General features: G+C 41.5%; 1 protein-coding gene and 1 pseudogene across 2 annotated transcripts in view; one reads left to right on the plus strand and one right to left on the minus strand.

Moving 5' to 3' along the window:
• The window catches only part of TAF4B (TATA-box binding protein associated factor 4b), a 154133-nt gene extending 130640 nt beyond the window's left edge, over nucleotides 1–23493 (minus strand). The window contains exons 1-3 of one of the 2 annotated variants that reach the window (XM_010335484.3): nucleotides 22687–23493; nucleotides 3095–3240; nucleotides 1065–1172 (exon numbers count right to left, since the gene is read on the minus strand). In XM_010335484.3, coding sequence (XP_010333786.1) covers nucleotides 1065–1172; nucleotides 3095–3240; nucleotides 22687–23026 — 594 coding nt within the window. In that variant the 5' untranslated portion in view covers nucleotides 23027–23493. The remainder of the gene's footprint in view (nucleotides 1–1064; nucleotides 1173–3094; nucleotides 3241–22686) is intronic. The other variant, XM_074383657.1, reaches the window with a different exon arrangement.
• LOC120361682 (cyclin-dependent kinases regulatory subunit 1 pseudogene) lies at nucleotides 9131–16397 on the plus strand (annotated as a pseudogene).
• Nucleotides 23494–25644: the final 2151 nt, after the last annotated feature.

A 25644-nucleotide genomic window follows, 5' to 3' on the forward strand; every position in this document is an offset into this window, starting at 1 on the left:
GCTGGGCGTGGTGGTACACGCCTGTTATTCCAGCTACTCAGGAGGCTGAAGAAGGAGAATCGCTGGAACCCAGGAGGTAGAGGTTGCAGTGAGCCAAGATTGCACCACTGCGCTCCAGCCTGTGCAAGAGGGAAGACTCCATCAAAAATAGATTAATTAAATAAAATAGACACTATAACTATACTCTGGTTCCTTGTAACCACGATTCAGCAGGAAAGAGAGGAGTAATATCTTAGTAAGAGTAACTGACTCCCATCATCTGGAGGAGGTAGGGTTGCTATTGCTATTACACAATGGAGGCAAAAAGTATGTGTGGTGAATTCACGTGATTCAGGTGATTCAGTTAAATGCCTCCTTGTATTTCCTTGCCCAATTGTGATGATAAATAGACAACTGTAGCAAGCCTGACCTCAAAAGAACATGGTTATTAAGACCATAGATCACTCAGGTATGAGGGTCTGGTCATGTTATCAGTTAAGTTACGAAGATCAGTATAGGTGGTAGTTGAGGGTGAAGGGAATCTAGGAAGAGACAGTGGAAGAGGGAAATTATTACTATCAGGTGCTCCCAGAGATCAGCTGCAGCAGTGGGGATCATTTTATTAACCTCCTCTTTGTTTCCCCAAAGAAGAAACACAACGAGAATCCCAGAACATGGGATCTCCAACATATACGAGGCAACAGATCCAAATGATGCAAGGAGTAGCCTGTGATGAACCATGACAAGGAGTGATATATACTTTCCTAGCTAGCTGCTGGGAATGATATTAGACAGCCTCCCTTTACCAGTTCCATCAGGCTTCCCTCAGCTGCAGAGGATCACCTTGCCCAAAAGTAACTTTCCCAGGGGAGCCCACATCCAATAACTGAACAGAGACTAGTAATTAAAGCACAGCCAACCTGTTAGCCCATAGTGGGCTAGGACAGTTTGATAAGTGCCATCATGTATCACTGAATTGCTATTTTCAATGTCACATAGTAACTTAAATATCTGGCAGGAGACAGCTAAATGATTTTTAAAAAGATAAGATAATAACCAGTGCATGAATGGCCAGTACAACTTACTTGTACTGAGGAAGGCTTCGGAACAGTGGTTACCACAGTAGTTCCTATTTGTGCCAATTTTTTAACAGGTGCCACTGCCACTTTCTTGATTAATTGTGAGCTAGAGTTCTTGCCGGTGGAGAGGAGCAAGATAACACAAAGTCATTGGTGTTAGTAATTTAAAATCAGTACTATGGTGAACATTAGAACACTTTATGACACCAAATGTATTTGTTATGACTGGTTTTATAAGTTTGTGTTTTATGCACTATGCACATTCTATACTATAAACCTAACTGGTCAACTGGCCAGATGACACTCACTGCATATTTCCAAGGAGGCAACCGATTCGATAAATAACCCATTTATCTGAAATTTGAAACTAAATAAATATTACGGTATTCAACATTAAAATCTTAATCTTGCCGGGTGCGGTGGCTCAAGCCTGTAATCCCAGCACTTTGGGAGGCCGAGGCGGGTGGATCACAAGGTCAAGAGATTGAGACCATCCTGGTCAACATGGTGAAACCCCGTCTCTACTAAAAATACAAAAAATTAGCTGGGCATGGTGGCACGTGCCTGTAATCCCAGCTACTCAGGAGGCTGAGGCAAGAGAATTACCTGAACCCAGGAGGCGGAGGTTGTGGTGAGCCGAGATCACGCCATTGCACTCCAGCCTGGGTAACAAGAGTGAAACTCCGTCTCAAAAAAAAAATTAAAAAAAAAATAAATAAATAAAATCTTAATCTTGACTCTTTGGTTCATACAGAAAAAAATATAGATTCTTATGTAATATTTAGTTATAAACAAAAACCTGCTAACCTATATTCTCCACAGCAGTTAAACCAAACTAGAAAGGGAAGGAGCAGCTATTTTTGACAGACATGGTAACAGAGAAAATAAATGTTTCAGAACCGAGAATCAAATTAGCAGAGCACAAAAATGAAAAAAACTGGCAGAGAATGATTATTACAACAAAAAACAATGCAATCTGTCATTACAATGAGCCTGAGTCATCAAGAAAATGCTAAACTACATTCAGCATTTTCTATTTAAATTCCATAAAAATATTTTTAACTCTATCAAACAAGTTCCAGTCATCTAAAAAAATCACCATGAATGTAAAATGTGTCATTCTAACAAAGCCAAGTTAATGAAACATAGCAGATTTCTGTATGTCTTAAAGATAATTTCTGTAACATACAAATAAAAATGTATAAACTGGAATCTTACTATTTTACCAAAAATTAAAATTAAAGCAGAACTGGCCAAGTGCAGTGGTTCACACCTGTAACCCCAGCACTTTGGGAGGCCAAAGCGGGCAGATCACCTGAGGTCAGGAGTTCAAAATCAGCCCAGTCAGCTGAAAACCCTGTCTCTACTAAAAATATAAAAACTAGCCAGGCATGGTGGCAGGCACCTGTAATCCCAGCTACTTGGGAGGCAGAATTACTACATTCTTTCCATTTAAGAGGCAAATAGGGCAGGTGCAGTGGCTCATACCTGTAATCCCAGCACTTTGGGAGGCCAAGGCAGGAGGATTATCAAGAACCCAGGGGTTCAAAACCAGCCTGAGCAACAAAGCGAAACACTATCTCTGCAAAAAAATTTAAAAAGTAGCCAGGCATGGTGGCATGCGGCTGTGGTCCCAGCTACATGGGAGAGGACTACCCTAGCTCAGGAGCTTGAGGGTGCAGCGAACCAAGTGAGCCATGTTCATGAAACTGCACTCCTGGAGACAGAATGAGACCTTGTCTCAAAAAGAAACAACAACAACAAAAAAAAGAAAACAAACAAAAAAAATGCAAATAGACCTCTGAACATTCCTTTGAGGACACAAAATCTGAAATGTAAAGACTGAATTTACTATTCTGGTAATTATCAAAGGACAAAACCAAAAATCTTTATTAAATTGACATATTCAAGGGAAGCTGACTTAAAAAGCTGAGCAGAATCATCTTACATTATTTTTTACTAACATCAACAAAACATTTACATGAAAATTATAGCTGAGAAACAAAGAAAGATGAAAAATCTTTAAGGTATATTACCGGCACTGTACAGATTCTGACTGTTTGAGGATTCGCTGGTACTCCTGGCCTTGAAGTTATGTTACTTGTGGTCTCAGCTCTTGTTACAGCTTGTTGAGGGGATACCAACATCAACTGACCACTGTTACTTTTGATCAAAACGGTTCCTATATTGAAAAAAAAAAAAAAGTGATCTCTGAGGCAATAAACAAAGTATAACCATCACATATTTTCTTCTCTCATTTCTTTCAATACTATAAAATGATTATGTCAGTACATACTGAATTTCATGTCTGCTACTTATTATAAAGATGGACAATTATATTTCTCAAAGCTACTTAAAAATTTAAAATCTATGAATGCAACGAAATACTCCTGAAGAAAGCAAAACACTTTTCCTTTATGACATCAAAACTATTTATAAAGCTACAGTAATTAAAATGGTGTGGTTAACAGCATAAGACTGCATACGCTGACCAATGGAAAAGAAAGAGAGCCCCCAAATCAACTCATGCAGATATGTCATATCATATTTTCCTAAAAGGCTCTGTAGATTCATGAGGAAAGGAGAGACTATTCAGTAAATGGGGCTGGTCAATTAGCTATCTAGGTGGAAAACATAACATTTGAGAAAAAATATGTATGTGTGTATATACATATATATATACACATATATATGTATATGAGATGATTCTGCTCAGCTTTTTAAGTCAGCTTCCCTTGAATATGTCAATTTAATAAAGATTTTTGGTTACATATATACACATACATGAGTGTATATATATGTATATATATACACATACATTTTTTTTCAAATTTTTTCTCAAATGTGTGTATATATGTGTGTGTGTATATATATACACATATATATACATATGTGTGTATATATACACACACACACACACATATATACATATGTGAGTATATACACACACATATACACGTGTGTGTATATATACACATATATACAAACATGTGTATATATACACACATATATATACGTGTGTGTGTGTGTGTGTATATATATATATATATATATATATATATATGCCCTTTTAAAATGATCTCACCCAGAGAGGCATTAAAATGAGACAGCAATGAGTTCCTACTCCCCTTTGCTATGTAATCAATCCTCTCTTGAAATTGCTTGCTATTGCCACAAGTAGCTTTAAAGTAACCTAACAATACCACATGCCAGATTCCATAAACCATACTCTACAGTTCAACAATGTATAGCCAATCAGTGTTATTTCTGAAAACCAATGAGGATTCCTGACAAATAACCTTTTTTTTTTGAGACAGGGTCTTGCTCTGTCACCCAGGCTGGATGGAGTGCAGTGGCACGGACTCAGCTCCCTGCAACCTCCACCTCCTGGGTTCAAGCAATTCTCTTGCCTCAGCCTCCCAGGTAGCTAGGACTACAGATGCCTGGCACCACACTCAGCTGATTTTTGGATTTTTAGTAGAGATGGGGTTTCACTAAGTTGGCCAGGCCTGTCTCAAACTGCTGACCTTGTGATCTGCCCACCTCAGCTTCCCAAAGTGTTGGGATTACAGGCGTGAGCCATGGCACCTGGTCCCTGACAAATATGGTGGTTTTTTTTTTTGTTTTTTTTTTTTTTGAGACGGAGTCTCGCTCTGTTGCCCAGGTAATCTTGGCTCACTACAACCTCCACCTCCAGGGTTCAAGCGATTCTCCTTCCTCAGCCACCCCAGTAGCTGGGATGACAGATGTGCAGCACCATGCAGGGCTAATGTTTTTATATTTTTAGTAGAGATGGGGTTTTGCCATGTTGGCCAGGCTGGTTTCAAACTCCTGACCTCAAGTGATCCTCCTGCCTCGGTCTCCCAATGTGCTGGGATTACAGACGTGAGCCACCGTGCCCAGCCAACAAATAACTTTTTAATTAACCCATTCTTTATCCCCTTTTTTGCTTTTAAAACCCTGTTTGTGATAAAGGCATTCCCCAAGGCAATTTGCATGCCCCAGGCAGCTATACTCAACCTTGGCCCAAATAAACTCTCTAAATTAATTTTGCCTCAGCTTCTTCCTTTTAGATTGACTTTCAGATGCCTATTTCACACACATTCATAAAAGCCAGTTACATTAATATAAAAGTAAAGGGTAAAAAGTTTTAAACTCTTAGACAATGTAGAAATTATCTTTCTGCACGCCTGTAGCCTGTAGTCTCAGCTACTTAGGACAAGCACTGAGGCAGGAGGACAGCTTGAGCCCAGGAGCTCAAGGTTGCAGTGAGCTATGATCACATCTACACTCTAGCCTGGAACACACAGCAAGACCCTGTCTCAAAAAGAGAGAGAAAAACAATTATCTTTCTGAACTTGGGATAGGATAGGAAAGAATTTCTTAAAGTTTGATAAACTCAACTACATTAAAAGTAAAGCTGTTATTTAGCAAAAGACACCATCAGGTGAAAGGGCAAGCCACAAAATGAAACAAAATTTTGGTTCACATATATTCAAAGGATGAGTATCTAAATGCACAAAAGAAAAAACACAGAGGCCAAGAACAGGGAAAGGTAAATTAAGACCACAGTGAAATACTACTTCATATCTACATAAACAAGCAAAGATTAAGATGGACAGTAACAATACCAAGGGTTGGAGAAAAGTGTATCAACAGGAATTCTAACATCTTGTGGTGGTAGTATAATTTGGTACAACTAACTAGTTTCTTCAACTCTATATGACTGTGTGAATTTATTTCCATTTGTATACCCTGTAACTCAGGATTTCTAACCTAAAGTAATTCTTGGCCAGACATGGTGGCTCATGCCTGTCTGTAATTCCAACACTTTGGCAGGCCAAGGCAGGAGGATTTCTTTACACCTGGGTTTGAGACTACCCTGGGCAACAAAGTGAGACCCTGTCTCTAAAAAAAGAAAAGCATTTAAATTAGGCAAATGCAGTAGGCATGTGCCTGTAGTTCTAGCTACTCAGAAGACTGAGGTGGGAGGCTCACTTGAGCCCAGAAATTCAAGGCTTCAGCAAGCTATGATGGTGCCACTGCACTTCACTCCGGGTGACAGAGCACAACACTGTCTCTAAAAATAAATAAAATCTTGAAGAAAAAAAAAGTCTTGCTTGTGTCAATAGGAGGCACAAACAAGAATATTCATAGCTGGGGTTCCATTTTCAGAATGGTGGCATGAGGCTCTCTACATACAACCTTGTTCTCCATTGAAACAAGCGTCACTGGTAAAATTATTTTTATAAAACAACCATTCAAGGTTTTTGGAAACTGGCCAGGCACAGCGGCTCACATCTATAATCCCAGCACTTTGGGAGGCCAAGGCAGGTGGATCATTTGAGGCCAGGAGTTTGAGACCAGCCTGGGCAACATGGTAAAACCCCATCTCTACTAAAAAATACAAATATTAACCAAGTGTGGTGGTGGGCACCTGTAATCCCAGCTACTACTCAGGAGGCTGAAGCACAAGAATCACTTGAACCTGGGAGGCAGAGGCTGCAGTGAGCCAAGACCACACCACTGCACTCCAGCCTGGGTGACAGAGCGAGATTCTGTCAAAAAAAAAAAAAGGGTTTGGAAACTGTCCTAAGGCATATAGAAAATGACTACAGTTACTGGATATCTGTTAAAACTCAGTAAGAATAGCATGAATATGTGGCATTTGAATTGCAACCAACTCCCCTCTTTTCCGGTCTCAGCTCAACATAACAGAAATTCCATTCCAGGGAGTGTCGCCAAGAACAAAGGGCTTCTTCTCTCCTATCTTCTCAATGTAAGACTATGGTATCTTCCCAGGAGGAGTAGCTCACTTGCATTTCTCCTCTACCCCCAATCCTCACCCCCTTTCTAGCTATATATTGAAGAGGATAAACTTGAGACAGGTGCATCTTAGAGGTTTAAGTCTCCCTTCTCTCACCCATTCCCATTCCTAAAAGGAAATCTCTACTTCAAGGACAGCACAATTGGGCCTCCAGTGTCTCATCCCAGCTCTTTCATAGGGTGGAGGTTCCATATTGGGAGAGGTGAGCAGAAAGACCAGAGTACTGCCCACAGCCAGTATCCTGTTCCTACAGCAGGAATGTTACTCAGAGAGAAGAATGCCACATTCCCAATCTCCGCTCCCAATCTCTCCCTAAATGAAGTGTCTTTACATTAAACAAACTGGAGAAGTTCAAGGCTAAAGGCACCCTCAAATACAACGTAGCAATTAAGAGGAGGCTTGCAGCTTCATAAGAGATACAAGCTAAACCATAAGTCTACTGGTTTACCAGAGAAAACCAAAGAGACAACTAAGAAGGGTTCTCCTTGGGTCAGAACAAACCTCAAACACTAGCCTAAAAAATTATCTCTCTAAAGGAGCCCAAATTTAATTGGATCAGATCGTGGAACAAGTTAGGCTCTAGAGCATTGTTGAAAACAACTGGGCAATCAGCTGGCAATGAGTGAATCCTAACAGCCAGGTGTGATACCAACATAAGCAGACAGCTTAACAGAGAGATGAGGCAAAGAGACAGAGTACAGCTGAAGATGACAGTGTTCATGTTCAATGATATGCCCTCTAAAAAGCAACATCAGCAGCTGCTTATTGTAGCAAAAAGAGACCTCACTAAAACAATCCAGCTGGACATTTGTTCAAAAATCAAAAAACAGTAACACACCCAAGGGAGTGGGTACCAGTATTAAGAGTTGCTACACTATTGTTAACAACAAACTATGACATATAAAGAAACAGAAGGCCGGGCGCGGTGGCTCAAGCCTGTAATCCCAGCACTTTGGGAGGCCGAGGCGGGTGGATCACAAGGTCGAGAGATCGAGACCATCCTGGTCAACATGGTGAAACCCCGTCTCTACTAAAAATACAAAAAATTAGCTGGGCATGGTGGTGCGTGCCTGTAACCCCAGCTACTCAGGAGGCTGGGGCAGGAGAATTGCTTGAACCCAGGAGGCGGAGGTTGCGGTGAGCCGAGATCGCGCCATTGCACTCCAGCCTGGGTAACAAGAGCGAAACTCCGTCTCAAAAAAAAAAAAAAAAAAAAAAGAAACAGAAAAGTGTGACATAAACACAGGGGGAAAAGCAGGCAACAGAAACTAGATGTCAGATTTAATAAATACCTCAGAGTAACAATCTTAAGTATGTTCAAAGGAATAAAACTAATCATACTTATAGAAGTAAAGGAAGGTGTGATACATCTAGAATACCACTAGAGATAGATATTATTTTTTAAAAAACAGAACTTCTGTCATTACAGTAACAAATATATTCACAAAAGAGACTCAAAAGTAAACCTAAACTGGAAAAAGAAAGATCAGCAAACTTGGAGATAAATCTATAGAAATTATGCAATCCAAAGAACAAAAAGAATGATGAAAAATAAACAGAAAACATGGAACACCAGCAAAGACACCAACATAGGCATAATGTGAGTACCAGAAAGAGAGGGGATAGAAAAAGGAACAGGAAAAAATAAAATCCAAGAAATAATAGCTGAAAGCTTCCCAAATTTGGTGGAAAATAATCCAGACATCAAAGTAGATCAAGAAACCACAAGTAAGGTAAGTGCAAAGAGAGCCACACCAAGACATATTAGTAGTAAAAAATGTTTAAAAACAAAGAGAAAAGGAAGGCAAAGACATTTAAAATTTACAAACAGGCTGGCAAAGTGACTCACACCTGTAATCCCAGCACTCTGGGAGGCTGAAGCAGGAGGACTGCTTAAATCCAGGAGTTTGAGACAAGACTGGACAACAAAGCAAGACCCCATCTCTACAAAAAACAAACAAACAAACAAACAAACATTTAAAAGGTAGCCCAGTGTAGTGGTGCACACCTATAATCCTAGCTACTCAAGAGGTTGAGGTCGATCACTTGATCCCAAGAATTCTAGGTTGCAGTAAGCTATCATCATACCACTGCACTCCAGCACAGGCAACAGAGCAAAACCCTGTCTCTAAAAATATATATATATTTTTTTACTTAAACCGAGAAGATTCATTAGTAGCAGATACCCCATACAAAAAAAAAAAACCAAAAAAACACTAAATGAAGTTCTTCAGGCTGAAAACGAATGACCAAGATAGTAATTCAAATTCATGTGGAAAAAACAAAGAGCACTGGTAAAGGTAATTATGTAATTTGGCAGTATAAATGCATTCTTACTTCTCCTTTCATAACTGGTTTTAAAGACTATTGTATATAACAATATGTATAGAATTACATCTTCGAAAATTTAACATTTACAAATAGAAGCACAGAGGAAATTAGTGGAAGCAAAGCTGTATTGTACTAAGAAAAGTACTTCAGATAGTAGCTCAGATCCAAAGGAACAAATGAAGAAAATCCAGAAAAGACAAAAGACAAATAAGGTAGTATGACAAATGATGTAAATATGTCCTGGCTCTCTCCTTCCCTTGGCTTCTTTAAAGACATAAAACTATGTAACATAATAATTATAACAAGGTATTGTTAGGTTTGTAATATATCTAGATGCCATGTGTAGACTAATGATTACACACACACACATACACACACACACGAAGAAAGCTGAAAATGAACTATATAAAAGGGCTTCTTTGTCTCACTGAAATAAGCTAATATACACATGAAGGAGATTCCAATGAAATTCATATTGTAATCCCTAAAGCAACCTCTAAGAAAAACACTCAAAACATGTTGAAGAAATTACAAAGGAAAACTGTTAAAAGTGTTAGCTAGAAAATATTTGCTTAATACAAAACAAAGTAGGAAAAGTATAGAGAAAAAAGTAAAGGAAACATAGGAAACAAAAGTAAAGTCCAGACTTAAGTCCAACTATAGTAACATTAAAGGTGAATGTATAAAATATTCCAGTCAAAAGGCAGAAAAGTGTTGGGCTGAATAAAAAACAAAATTCAACTATATGCTGCCTACAAAAGACATACATTAGACTCAAAGATACAAAAGAATTGAAAATAAAAGACATCATACAAACAGCAACCACAAGAAAGCTGTAGTGGCCATACTAATATCAAAATAGACTTTAAACAAAAGAAATAAAGAAGGGCATTTTATAATGGTAAAGGGGATAACAGATCAACACGATGTAACATTTTAAGCATATGTACATCACACACAGAGCCTAAAATATATAAAGCAAAAAGTAATAAAAGGAAAACAAATTCAACAATTGCTTGGACACTGCAATACCCCACTTTCAATGAATAGAATGAAACAGAAAAACAACAGGGAAATCAAACACTTGAAAAAAACTATAAACCAACTAAACCTAACACACATCTGTGGAGTATTTCACCTAACAACAATAACATTCTTTTTTTTTTTTTTTTTTTTGAGACGGAGTTTCGCTCTTGTTACCCAGGCTGGAGTGCAACTCGGCTCACCGCAACCTCCGCCTCCTGAGTTCAGGCAATTCTCCTGCCTCAGCCTCCTGAGTAGCTGGGATTACAGGCACGCGCCACCATGCCCAGCTAATTTTTTGTATTTTTAGTAGAGACGGGGTTTCACCATGTTGACCAGGATGGTCTCGATCTCTCGACCTCGTGATCCACCCTCCTCGGCCTCCCAAAGTGCTGGGATTACAGGTTTGAGCCACCGCGCCCGGCCTAACAATAGCATTCTTAAGTGTGTAAGAAACATTCTCTAAGACAGACTATACACTAGGACATAAACCAAACCTCAATAAACTTTTAAAAAATTTAAATCCTATTAGGCTGGTGCAAAAGTAATCACGGTTTTTGCCACTTAAAGTAATGGCAAAAAACCACAATTATTTTTGCACCAACCTAATATATGGTCTCCACCTACAATGGGATGAAATTAGAAAACAGTGACAGAAAAAAAAGTGGGGTAACTCACAAATATGTGCATATTAAACACACTTCTAAGTAACTAATGGGTCAATGAAGAAATCACAAAGGACACTAGAAAATACTTTAAGATGAATGAAAATGCAGACACAACATACCAAAATCTATGTGATGCAACTAAAGCAGTATTTCAAGAAAAGTGTACAGCTATAAATGTCTGTTTTAAAAAGGAAGAAATATCTCAAATCATTAACCTTTCACCTTAAGATACTGGAAAAAGAAGAGCAAAATAAAAACTAAATAAAGCAAGCAGAAGAAAAGAAATAATAAAGATTAGAGCAGGGGTAAATAGAGAATAGAAAAACAACTGAGAAAAACAGACAAAACCAAAAGCTGGTTCTTTAAAAAAAAATAAACAAAACTGACAAACTTTTACCTAGAATGTCTACAAACAAAGAAAAGACTCAAACTATTAAAATCAGGAGGCCCAGGCATTGTGGCTCATGCCTGTAGTTCCAGCACTTTGGGAGGCCAAGGCAGGCAGATCATTTGAGGTCAGGAGCTTGAGACAAGCCTGACCAGCATGGCCCGGTCTCTACTAAAAATACAAAAACATTAGCCAGGCATGGTGGCGCTCAGGAGGCAGAGGAAGAAGAATCACTTGAACTAGGGAGGCAGAGGTTGCTGTGAGCTAAGATCGCACCACTGCACTCTAGCCTGTGGGCAACAGAGTGAAACTCCATCTCAAAAAAATTAATTAACAGAATAAAATCAGGAGTTAGAGGGAGGCAAAAGGATTACAGAAATGAGGATTATAAGGGAAGACTATAAACAACTATAAACTAATAAATAATTTAGATGAAACAAATTCCTAGAAACACAGAAACTACTGAAACTGACTCAAGAAAAAACAGACAACCTGAACAGGCCTCTAACAAATGAAGATATTGAATCAAGAGTATCTAAGAAAAGCCCACATCCAGATGACTTTACTGGTCAATTCTACCAAACATTTAAAAGAAAATTTAATATTATTCCTTCAAATAGTGTTCCAAAAAACAAAAAAGGGTGGGAACATGTCTCAACCTATTTCATAAGGTTTAGTATTAATACCAAAAACAGACAAGGACATCACAAGAAAACCACAGGCCCATATCCCTTATGGATATAGACAAAAATTCTCAACCGAGTACTAGCAAACTGAATCCAGCAGTATTTTACATGCACTATATACCATGAACAAGTGACAGTTATCTCATGAATGCAAGGTTGTTAGTGATTTGAGATATTTCTTCCTTTTTAAAACAGGCATGTATAGCTGTACATTTTTCTCTAAATATTGCTTTAGTTGCATCACATAGATTTTGGTATGTTGCGTCTTCATTTTCATTCACCTCAAACATTAACTAGTGTAAAATACCCTATCAATAGAATGAAAGACAAAAACCACATGATCATCTCAATGGATGTGGAACAAGCATTTGACAAAATTCAACATGCCTTTATTTCAGATAAAAAGACTCAAAAAAAGAGAAACAGAAATTTCCTCAACCTGATAAACGATTTAAAAAGACCCACAGATAACATCATACTTATGGTTAAAATCTGAATTTCTCCCTAAGATCAGGAATAAAACAAGGATATCTAAGGTGAGGAATAAGACAAGGGTGCCTATAATCACTACATCCGTCCAACATTATACTCAGAGTTCCAGCAAGGGTAATTGGGCAAGAAAACAAAATAAAAGGCATCCAAATCAGAAGGGAAGGAGTAAAACTATTTACAGACGGCATGAGCTCATGAGGTTCCAGGATCTCAGTGGATGCCTAAAACCACAGACAGTACTGAACCCTACATATTATGTTTTTCCTATACATACATACCTATGATAAAGTTTAAATTATAAATTAGGCACAGAAAGATATCAGCAACAATAACTAATAATAAAATAATGATAAAAGATATGCCACCAGCATCACCACTCTTTGAGCTTTGTGGACCTTCTTAATTAAAACAGAGTCACCAGAACACAAGCACCGTAATACTGGGTACTATAACAGTTAAGAGGGCTACTAAATGACTGACAGGCAGGTGTACAGAGCGTTGATACACTGGACAAAGGGATGATTCCCATTTCAGGCAGGATACAGTGAGATGGAGACAGATTTCACCACAATACTCAGAATAGCACACAATTTAAAACAAACTGTTTATTTCTGGATTTTTCCCCTTAATAGTTTTGAAGGCAGTTGACTATGGGTGAATGAAACCTTTAGATATGGGAAGAGAAACTATCATCTACAGAAAATCTTAATGAACCCTCTAAAAAAACTGGCCAGGCGCGGTGGCTCACACCTGTAATCCCAGAACTTTGGGAGGCCGAGGTGGGCGGATCACTTGAGGTTGGAAGTTCAAGACCAGCCTGACCAACATGGAGAAATCCCGTCTCTACTAAAAATACAAAATTAGCTGGGCATGGTGGCACCTGCCTGTAATCCCAGCTACTGGGGAGGCTGAGACAGGAGAATCACTTGAACCCAGGAGGCAGAAGTTGCAGTGAGCCGAGATCACGCCATTGCACTCTAGCCTGGGCAACAAGAACAAAACTCAGTCTCAAACAAAACAAAACAAAACAAAACAAACTACTGGAATTAATCAATTTAGCAATGTAGCAGGATACAAGATCAATATTCAGTAATCAACTGTATTTGTATACACTTGCAATGAATAACCATAAATGAAATTAAGAAAATAATTATATTCACAATAGCATCAAAGAGAATACTACACTTTAAGAATAAATTTAATAAAGTATAAAACTAACACTATGAAAACTACAAAATGTCTTCATACTTTAATTGCTTTTAACATGTAAAAAACACGTTAAGCTGGTCGCGGTGGCTCACGCCTGTAATCCCAGCACTTTGGGAGGCCAAGGCAGGTGGATCATGAGGTCAAGAGATCGAGACCATCCTGGTCAACATGGTGAAACCCCGTCTCTACTAAAAACACAAAAAATTAGCTGGGCATGGTGGCACATGCCTGTAACCCGAGCTACTCAGGAGGCTGAGTCAGGAGAATTGCCTGAACCCAGGAGGCGGAGGTTGCGGTGAGCCGAGATTGCGCCATTGCACTCCAGCCTGGGTAACAAGAGCGAAACTCCGTCTCAAAAAAAACACACGTTGAAAAACATACGTTGAAAGTAATTAAAGAAGATCTAAATAAACGGAAAGATATCCACATTCGTGGACGGGTAAACCTGAGACCTACCTCACTGGATTGTTAAATGAACCAAATGAGACAATATATGAGAGGATTTTTGAATTTTTAAGCAGGTAGCTATTAATGCCAAGAGGTCCACAATGCAAACTTTTCTTCAACTAAGTACTCGAAATATCCCTAGGAGACAATATTAGAATAGCTGTAGAAAGACAATGTTGAGAATAAAATAATCAGCTCATCTTCAAACCAAAGTGTTTTGAAGATGCAAAACACTCCTTTTGCAACCATAATCAATTATTTATCTCAAAGGCCCAATTCCAATGAGAAGCAATAATATGGTAGACAGCACTTAAAAACAAAGGGAAACTGAATGTTAGTCTCTTCTCTGAAGACCAGTAATGAAGTCTCTTAATCCAATCCTGATAAATATTTGAGACTCACTTTTGCCAATCATAAAAGAATGGCCTATTTATTCTATAGGCATGTTGACAGAATGTTATCATATATTAGGTTACACAGCACCTTTCCTCTATAAATATTAAGATATTAAAGTGTAACATGGTCCAGTGTCTACTCTCTAGCTGGTACATTATTTACATACCCTACCCTTCAGCCCAGTAAACTGCCACATCCCAACAGGCCAATTTCTTGGTGTCAAGCTGCTCTGAATGGAGGTTCTCCGATTTATCCACACTCATATCATTTGTAAATACTGTCCCTGAAATAGCAGATTCTTACAAATCTAAGATCCTTAAAGACTCCAGAATTTATCTGCTACAATTTAATACATATACAAAATGCCTCACTAGTCAACTTTTAGCCTCTTTTCAAATAGTCCAGGTTTAGGAAAATGGAGATTTGTTTGTGTTACTCTTTCACAAGCAGACCAGGAATGTAAGTCCTTCCTTAATATGGAAACAAACGTGCCTCCCATTAATATCCTGAGATGCAAGGGTACCTCCTGCACAACTACACAAAATAAGCCCACTTTCATTTCCCTAAAACTGTAAACACTTAAGATGTGGCTAACATATGCTAAGCTGTTTCCTTCCTCAGGCACTACTGGCCAAATTTCTTCCATTTTTCATGTCACAGTTTTCCTTATTAAGAGCTTAGAGTCACTTAAATTTATCTCATTTCCTGAATTGAATAAATAAAAGAAAAAATTAAAGCAATCAAGAAGTTTCTATGCCAGGTCCTGCTATTAGTTATGGTATATTCCCCTATCCTCCATTTACACAGCTGATTTGCCAAAATTGAGCCTGTATTTACCTCTATTAAATTTTATTTTTTAAGACTAGGTTGTGCCGGGGGCGGTGGCTCACGCTTGTAATCCCAGCACTTTGGGAGACCGAGGTGGGCGGATCACGAGGTCAAGAGATCGAGACCATCCTGGTCAACATGGTGAAACCCCGTCTCTACTAAAATACAAAAATTAGCTGGGCATGGTGGCGTGTGCCTGTAATCCCAGCTACTCAGGAGGCTGAGGCAGGAGAATTGCCTGAACCCAGGAGGTGGAGGTTGCGGTGAGCCGAAATCGCGCCATTGCACTCCAGCCTGGGTAGCAAGAGCGAAACTCCGTCTCAAAAATAAAAAAATAAAAAAAAGAATAGGTTGTTAGATTTCAGGTGATTTTTACTTTCTTCTTTTCACTTTCCATATTTGTTTTTTTTATATGCATGTAATATTTTACAAAAATAAGTTAGAGAAAAACTATACCCACAGAGTATCTACCCTATTTACTATTGGATTTATGGCATTTAGCATAGAATCCAAGATATAGATAGCACTGATCACATTGGTAATCCCAGCACTTAGAGAGGCTGAGGTGCGTGGATCACTTTGGCTCAAGAGTTCCAAACCAGCCTGGGCAAAATGTCAAAACCCCATCTCTACAAAAATTTTTATAATTAGCCAAGCCTGGTGGCTCCTGCCTGTGGTCCCAGCTACTTGGGAGGCTGAGGCGGGAGGATCACCTGAGCTTAACAGTTCAAGGCTGGTGCTGCTGGGAGCTGCTTGGAGGTTGGCCGCGCAGGGCTGAAGGCTAGCAGACGGAGCGATCGTGTCGCACAAACAAATTTACTATTCGGACAACTACAACAACAAGGAGTTTGAGTATCAGCATGTCATGCTGCCCAAGGACATAGCCAAGCTGGTCCCTAAAACCCATTTGAGGTCTGAATCTGAATGGAGGAATCTTGGCGTTCAACAGAGTCAGGGTTGGGTCCCTTACATGATCCATGAACTAGAACCTCATATCTTGCTGTTCCGGCGACCACTACCCAAGAAGCCAAAGAAATGAAGCTGGCAAGCCACTTTTCAGCATCAAGCTGTCCTTACTTCCTAACATCTTTCTGATGACATTATTGTGTTGCCTTCTTGTTTCTCACTTTGATATTTAAAAGATGTTCAATACACTGTTTGAATGTGCTGGTAACTGCTTTGCTTCTTGAGTAGAGCCCAGCCTGGTGAGTGCTCTGTGGACCCACAGCCTCAGCTGAGTGTGACCCCAGAAGCCACAGTGTGCTGTGTATCCAGAACACACTTGGCAGATGGAGGAAGCATCTGAGATTAAGACCATGGCTGTTACAGAGATCGTGTAAACTTTTTTGTTTTTTTCTGCCGGGTGTTGTAAATATGGTGACTTGTAGATTTATGTTTCAGCATACTGGAAACTTTCCATTTTATTCAAGAAATCTGTTGATTTTATAAACCTTGATTAAAGAGGAAGTTTTTATAATCTAAAAAAAAAAAAAGAGTTCAAGGCTGCAGCGAGCCAGACCCTATCTCAAAAAAAAAACTGACCAGGTACAGTGGCTCACGCCTGTAATCCCAACATTTTGGGAGGCCAAGGCAAACAGATCACATAAGGCCAGGGGTTTGAGACCAGCCTGGCCAATATGGTGAAACCCTGTCTCTATTAAAAATACAAAAATTAGCCAGGTATGGTGGCATGTACCTGTAACCCCAGTACTAAGGAGGCTGGGGCATAATTGCTTGAACCACGAGGTAGAAGTTGCAGCGAACCAAGGTCACGCCACTGCACTCCAGCCTGTGCGACTGAATGAGACTGTCTCAAAGAAAAAAAAAGAAGAAAAAGAAAATTAAAGTGTTGAATTCATAATATAGAACATTGTCACTATATAATGGCAAGTGAAAACAGGATATAAAAGTGATATCACAGAATCCCAATTATGTAAAACTAGAGAAGGTAGGCATACTTTTTCCAAATAGACAAAAAGCTTTTGGGAGCGAAATGCTCTATCCCTGTATCTTAATTTCATTGGCCCTACACCTTTATCAAATATTTCAACATTCACTTCACTGTAAATGAGATCTCTTTTTTTTTTTTTTTTTTGAGAGAGAGACAGAGAGAGAGAGAGAGAGTGAGTGAGTCTTGCTCTGTTGCCCAGGCTGGAGTGCAGTGGTGCAATCTTGGCTCACCACAACCTCCGCCTCCTGGGTTCAAGCAATTCTCATTCCTCAGCCTCCCAAGTGGCTCGGACTACAGGTGCGCACCACAACACCTGGCTGATTTTTTTTTTTTTTTGTATTTTTAGTAGAGACAGGGTTTTGTCATGTTGGCCAGGCTGGTCTCAAACTCCTGACCTCAAGTAATCCACCTGCCTTGGCCTCCCAAAGTGCTGGGATTAGAGGCATGAGCCACCGTGCCTAGCCAGGTTTCTCTTTTTTTAATAACAAAAATTTTACCTCAGTGTAGATGACATTAAACAAGGAGATTAGGCTGGGCACTGTGGCTCACACCTGTAACCCGAGCACTTTGGGAGGCCGAGGCAGGCAGATCACGAGGTCAAGAGATCAAGACCATCCAGCCCAACATGGTGAAACCCTATCTCTACTAAAAAAAACCCAAAAATTAGCTGGTGGCGTGCACCTGTAGTCCCAGCTACTTGGGAGGCTGAGGCAGGAGAACTGCTTGAACCTAGCAGGCAGAGGTTGCAGTGAGCCAAGATCACACCACTGCACTCCAGCCTGGCGCCTGGCAACAGAGCAAGACTCTGTCTCAAAAAAAAAAAAAGATTAGGGGCCAGGCACAGTGGCCCACACCTGTAACCCCGGCACTTTGGGAGGACAAGGCAGGAAGATTGTTTGAGCCCAGTAGAGTTCAAGACCAGCCTGGGAAACACAGTGAGATCCAAAATTTATCCCTTGCCCCTACCAAAAAAAAATTAGCTGGGCATAGTGATGTACACCTATAGCCCCAGCTACTTGGTAGGATGAGGTGGGAGAATTGCTTGTGCTAGGGAGGTCAGACTGAAGAGGCCTGATTGCACTAATGCATTTCAGCCTGGGTGACAGAGCAAGACCCTGTCTCAATTTTTTTGTTTGTTTTGAGACAGTCTTATTCTGTTGCCCAGGCTGGAGTGCAGTGGCCAGATCTTGGCTCACTGCATACGTTTGGGCTCAAGTGATTCTCGGGCCTCAGCCTCCCAAGTACCTGGGATTACAGGTCTGTGCCACCACGCCCTCCTAGTTTTTGTACTTGTGCTGTGTTGTCAAGACTGGTCTCAAACTCCTGACCACAGGTGATCTGCCTGCCTTGCCCTCCCGAAGTGCTGGGATTCCAAGGTGTGAGCCACCACACCCAGCCCTGTCACAATTAAAAAGGAGTTTCGAGACGGAGTTTCGCTCTTGTTACCCAGGCTGGAGTGCAATGGCGCGATCTCAGCTCACCGCAACCTCCGCCTCCTGGGTTCAGGCAATTCTCCTGCCTCAGCCTCCTGAGTAGCTGGGATTATAGGCACGCGCCACCATGCCCAGCTAATTTTTTGTATTTTTAGTAGAGACGGGGTTTCACCATGTTGACCAGATTGGTCTCGATCTCTCGACCTTGTGATCCACCCGCCTCGGCCTCCCAAAGTGCTGGGATTACAGGCTTGAGCCACCACGCCCGGCCAAAAAAAATTTTTTTTAAATACACTCAAAACTTTGGGAGGAGGTAAATATTTTTGTGTAATTTTTCTGTTTTCCAAATTTTCTACAATAAGCATCATTTTTCTAATTTAAAAAATGGGGATAGGTAGGCACTGAGATAATTTAAAGACTCATACTTTTAGACTGCTGAAAATTTGGTAGGTCCTAATACATATTAGCTAAACAGCAACCAGAGTACCTATCACCAAATGCTGTACAAGAAACTTAAATATTCATGACATTTCTGCTGTATAACATTGTATTCCACATAAATGGTGTTCCCCAGCGTTCTGTGATATGCAGACCCTGTATACTTATTTAACCCTTACAATACTTTTAAGAAAGTATTAGCGGCCAGGTGCGGTGGCTCAAGCCTGTAATCCCAGCACTTTGGGAGGCCGAGGCGGGCGGATCACAAGGTCAAGAGATCGAGACCATCCTGGTCAACACGGTGAAACCCCGTCTCTACTAAAAATACAAAAAAAATTAGCTGGGCATGGTGGTGCATGCCTGTAATCCCAGGTACTTTGGAGTCTGATGCAGGAGAATTGCCTGAACCCAGACTGACACTCTGTCTCAGGAAGAAAAAAAAAAAAAAAAGAAATAGTACAAGATTCATAACCTTTTTTAAAAAGTTACTTTAATCACTGTTTCCATTTCATTCTTCAACTATTATTATTTTACTCTGCCCAAAAAGAGCACAGATGTTGTTAGTACAACCTTCTGCCACACATCAGCAGAAATTCCCAAAGCAAATCCCTACCTCCTCTATCATGACCAATTCCTAAGGACAAATTATCTTTTCTCTCTCTTTTGTAGGGGTTTCTCAGAGATAAACAGCATGCAATGTTTTAATACAGTGCTATGAACATACTTAGGCTATGGTCTTAGTTTGCTACTGTTTAACTCTGCCAAGTTTCAGTTTTGGTTCCTTGGTATATCTGAATCACCTTTCAGTACTGACACTCAATGAGGCATACAAGTCAAAAAAAAAAAAAAAAAAAAAAGCATAGCTTTATAGAAAGAATAGAGTTAAACAGACCTGAATTAAAACTCCCCCTGACACCTATGACTTGCCTGGCATTAGACAAATTATTTACTCTTAGAGACCTCTTTCCTTATTTGCTACCTGCTTATTATTACCAACAAATAAAAGAATATAAGTAATTTGTTAGAAGTGCTTAGCATGGTAAGGTCCCAATCCCCCAGTAAGTGATTCATTCTCACTGACCAGCAAGTTTTCACTCTTGACAGTTCTTTCTCTGGGGTGTGGGGGAGGGTTGGGGAGGGACAGAGTCTTGCTCTGTCACCCAGGCTGAAGTGCACTGGTACGATCTCATGTCTTACTGCAACCTCCACCTCCCAGTTCAAGCAATTCTCATGCCTCAGCCTGTCGGACAGTTCTTTCTTAATACTTTTTTTTTTTTTTTGGACTATAAACAAATTTCAGTGACTAGACAGGATTTATAGTTTAACAAATTAAGGGGAGTTCATTCTAACACATTCAGAACTACTTTAGAAAAATATATTCAGAATAACAATTTAGAACTAGCAAATAATTTGGTGCTACACACTGCCATAACACTGTCTTAACAATTTTACATATCTTGTGTGTGTGTGTGTGTGTGTGTGTGTGTGTTGAGACAGGGTTTCACTCTGTCACCCAGACTGGAGTACAGTGGCACAGTCTTGGCTCACTGCAACCTCTGCCTCCAGGTGATCCGCCTGCCTCAGCCTCCCAAAGTGCTGGGATTAAAGGCGTGAGCCACCGAGCCCAGCTCCTTGTATGCCATATAAAACTGAAACAGAACTTCATAAAAAGTGAAAACCTTAATCTGTCCACATCATATATGACTACAACAGTAGATACAAAAAGGGCCCCTCCATTTTGTTAGTGGATATAGATTCTTTGAATCAATGCTTCCCTCACTTTTTTTTTTTTACCATCTTTGCAGGTCAGAGTTCCAATCACTGCTAAGCAAAATTAATAGAAGGCAAATTCCAAGAGACACTCTTTCAGTAAAGAAAGGCTGAACACCCCAAAATTATTCAGCATATTTACAATATGTAAATTATCACAAAGCAAAAACCTTTATGTAAATCATGAAATACAGCCCAACAGAGCAAAAAGCCCTAGGATACAAAGTGGTGAAAGACTCATTAGCATTTGTTCACACATTGCTTCAATTGCAACTACAACAACTGCACGGCTATGATCTGTTCGTCAACTACCGCACGTGCTCCCAGTCAGGGATTCTGCTAATTCAAAGTTACAATCATAAGACATTTAAAGATTGTGCAGGGGCCGGGCGCGGTGGCTCACGCCTGTAATCCCAGCACTTTGGGAGGTCGAGGTGGGTGGATCACGAGGTCAATAGATCGAGACCATCCTGGTCAACATGGTGAAACCCCGTCTCTACTAAAAATACAAAAAATTAGCTGGGCAATGGTGGCGCGTGCCTGTAATCCCAGCTACTCAGGAGGCTGAGGCAGGAGAATTGCCTGAACCCAGGAGGCGGAGGTTGCGGTGAGCCGAGATCGCGCCATTGCATTCCAGCCTGGGTGACAAGAGCTAAACTCCGTCTCAAAAAAAAAAAAAAAAAAAAAAAAAAAGATTGTGCAGGAGCAGCATTATTCGTACTTGATACTAGAAAGCAGTAAACCTATTCTGATTTGCTTAAATTTTTTTTTTTTTTTTTTTTTTTTTTTTTTTTTTTGAGACAGAGTTTTGCTCTTGTTGCCCAGGCTGGAGTGCAATGGCGCGATCTCGGCTCACCGCAACCTCCGCCTCCTGGGTTCAGGCAATTCTCCTGCCTCAGCCTCCTGAGTAGCTGGGATTACAGGCACGCGCCACCATGCCCAGCTAATTTTTTGTATTTTTAGTAGAGACGGGGTTTCACCATGTTGACCAGGATGGTCTCGATCTCTTGACCTTGTGATCCACCCGCCTCGGCCTCCCAAAGTGCTGGGATTACAGGCTTGAGCCACCGCGCCCGGCAGATTTGCTTAAATTTAAAAATCTCTTCCAGTTTTAATACACAAGTACTTCACTAGTAGGCCAGGCACGGTGGCTCAAGCCTGTAATCCCTGCACTTTGGGAGGCCGAGGAGGGAGGATCGACTGAGCCCAGGAGTTCGAGGTTCCAGCGAGCCGTGATCGCGTCACTGCATTCCAGCCTGCGCGACACAGCGAAATCACCATACTTCATTCGTTCGTTCATTCATTCATAATTAATTAATAAATAAGTAAAACGCTATTCTACATAATAATCTAAGCTTATGGAAATCCATGGTATAAACCGGTCCTTCCTCTAAATGGAAATTAACTTTAGCTACATTATCTCCCCCACCTAGGAGCCAGTGCCTGAAAGGCCCCACTGAACACGCTGATGTAGCTTTTTACTGTGTCACTTAGGTGAAAAGATTCTTTCCTTAAACATGAAAAAAAAAAAAAAAACTATGCAGTAATGACACAAAAAGATTATGTTAACTGTAAAGCCAAATCACTGCCCAATTAGCTGTTTCCTGTACGCTCACTGCAAAGTCAAAATTATGAAAGGTTCCCGTGGCTCAGAGTTTTTTAGGAGCAATCTGAGGCTGCGACGTTTCCCGTCACCGCCGGCTGGACCGACAGACGAGGCTGGAAAGGGTGATCAACATACCTGGAGGAAGCTGCAAATTAGCAGGAAACTGGATTGTCGTGTTGGGGGCTTTCACGGCGACTATCTGAGGAGCAGGCAGCCTAGGGCCGCTGCCGAGTTTAGGAGGGGCGCTGACGGGAGCCACTTTGGTCACCAGAGTCCCCACGGGCGACCGCAGGGGCTGGGACGCCGTGGGCTCCACGCAGACGCTGACAGGAGCCTGAGTCACGGCGCCCAGGGCCACCGGAGTGCTCTCCACCCGCACCGGCAGCGCCCCGGCCGGGGCCATGGTCACGGTCCCCGAAGCGCTCACAGCAGCCGGGGGAGCGGCGCGGGCGGGATCCGTGAGGCCGGCGGGCATCCCCTAGGGGCTCAGCGGCAGCTGCGGCGCTGCGGTTCCGGGAGCAGAGGTGACGGGAGGCTTGGCGCGCGGCAGCCGACTCCGGTAATGTTCGGGCTCCACAGCATCGCTGGGGAGAGACGCGGGGGCCGCGGTAGCGAAGTCAGTGACGGGCGCCGGCTGCACGACGGGACACGCGCGTCCAGGACCTTCCTTCCGCCCGCGCGAGCCTGGACTGCCCCCGGAGCGACGCCCGCCCGGCCTCTCGCAGCTTCCTAAGCGGCGCTCACACGTGTGCCGCCTCAGCCCGGCGCCTCAGGCTGGGGTCCCGCTGCGGAGGAGCCTGGACTCGCGGCTCCCAAAAGGTCGTCGCTCGCACCTCGAGCCTAACTGCGGAGCGGCTCCCCCGCCAGAAATTTCAAAACTACGAACCCAGAGCGCCCACAGCCCCCTACGCGCGCTTAGCACAGCCCCGTCGCGCCGCCACGCCAGCCATGTTTATATAGCCACGCGGAGACCTCGCGCACGCGCCCAGGCCGCCACCGCCGCCCCGGGTTTCCCCGGGATCCGGCCGCGTGATTGGCCAAGGAGCGGAGCCGCGCCCGTGACGTCACTGGGGACGGCCCAGGAGAGCGTTAGAATCTTCCCCAGAATCGCCAGCTAGGAGGGGCGATGCCAGAAACCTATCACGTGGGAGGTTGGGGCAAGCTACACTTGGAAAACTGCGGTATTTGTGTTCCTCTCCCGGTGACCCCCGTTGTGTGTTCCTCGAAAAGCCAGGACTAGACTGTCTCCAGGATCCTATTTTTAAAGAGAAAATGAGGAGGACCGATTTCGGAGAAGAGTGACTCAAAAATAATTAAATCACGCATTTTCAGTGTTTTTCTCTGCTGTCTATACACTGAAGCATTGCTAAAATTAGCATTAGAATTGACATTGTAAAAATAAAAATGGTGTATAGTTTTATAGTCTGTGAGATGTGCCTGTTTTCATATTTAAATGGAAATCTTAAATGGAAAATTGTTTCTTCTTTGGTGCTGCTATAGATGTCTCTATCATCTCTAAACATTAAAATTGTTTGTATGCCTGTCTTCAAAACTTAATATCTTTTGATAACTATATAATTAGATTCTAGCACTTAGGTATTAAGTGCGATCGTAGATATTATATGGATAAATAAAAGGCGTTGAGTGACTAAACATGAAAAAACTTTCCTCTTTGTAATGCTAAGAAGATGCCTTAATTTCGAGCTAATGTCATAAAACTGTATGTTTGTAGGAACCAATATCGCACTGAAAGGAAATTTTCCAAGTAGGCAGATGCTATGATATGAATGTTGTATTTGTTTTGTTTTGTTTTGGAGACAGGGTCTAACTCTGTCACCCAGGCTGGAGTGCAGTGGCACCACTGGCTCATTGCAGCCTCCACCTCCTGGGATCAAGTGATCCTCCTACCCACCTACCTCAGACTCCTGAGTAGTTGGGACTACAGGGAAGTGCCACTGTGCCCAGCAAAAACAGGGTCTCCTTATTTTGTCCCAGCTGGTCTCCAATTCCTGAGCTCCTGCCTGGGCCTCCCAAAGTGCTGGGATTATACTCCCAACCGAGTATCAAAATCATAAAGCAGAAATTGATGGTATTAGAAGGTGAGGCCTTTGAAAGGTGATTAGAGGCCAGGCGCTGTGGCTCACTCCTGTAATCCCAGCACTTTGGGAAGCCAAGGCAGGCCAGACGAGGTCAGGAGTTCGAGACCAACCTGGCCAATCATAGTGAAAACCTGTCTCTACTAAAAATACAAAAAATTAGCCAGGCATAGAGGCAGGGCACCAGTAATCCTAGCTACTCCGGAGGCTGAGACAGCCTTGAACTAGGGAGGTGGAGTTTGCAGTGAGCTGCGATCATGCCAGCCCATGTCACAGTGTGAGACTCTGTCTCAAAAAAAACAAAACAAAACAAAAAAAAAAACGTGAAAAGGGGATTAGATCACAAGGGCAGAGCGCTCATGAATGGGATTATTAAAAGAGATTCCATTCAGGACAAATTATGTTAAAGTGATGAATATATTAGCTTGATTTATTTCATGACACATGAAAACATCACATGATATCTCATACATACAATTATTGTTTGTCAGTTAAATACATTAAATAAATAAAAAGAAACCTCAGAAAGATCTCTCACCCCTTCCACCATGTGAGGTTATAGCAAAAAAAACTTTGTCTAGGAAGTAGACTCGCATCAGACACCACATCTGCTTTGATCTTGAACTTCCCAACCTCCAGAATTATAAGACATAAATTTATTTTTTTAATAAGCTTCCCAGTTTATGATATTTCATTATAGAAGCCCAAGTGGAGCCAGGTGCAGTGGCTCATGCCTGTAATCCCAGCACTTAGGGAGGCCGAGGCAGGCAGATCATAAGATCAGGAGTTCGAGACCAGCCTGACCAACACGGTGAAACCCTGTCTCTACTAAACATACAAAAAAAATTAGCCGTTCTACTCAGGAGGCTAAGGCAGAAGAATCGCTTGAATTGATAGGCAGAGGTTGCAGTGAGCTGAGATGGCACCACTGCCCTCCAGCCTGGGCGACAGAGGGAGACCCTTATGAAAATATGAAAAAATGCTCGTCACTGGTCAT

Source organism: Saimiri boliviensis, chromosome 13 (genome assembly GCF_048565385.1).
Source record: "Saimiri boliviensis isolate mSaiBol1 chromosome 13, mSaiBol1.pri, whole genome shotgun sequence".
NCBI lineage: Eukaryota > Metazoa > Chordata > Mammalia > Primates > Cebidae > Saimiri > Saimiri boliviensis.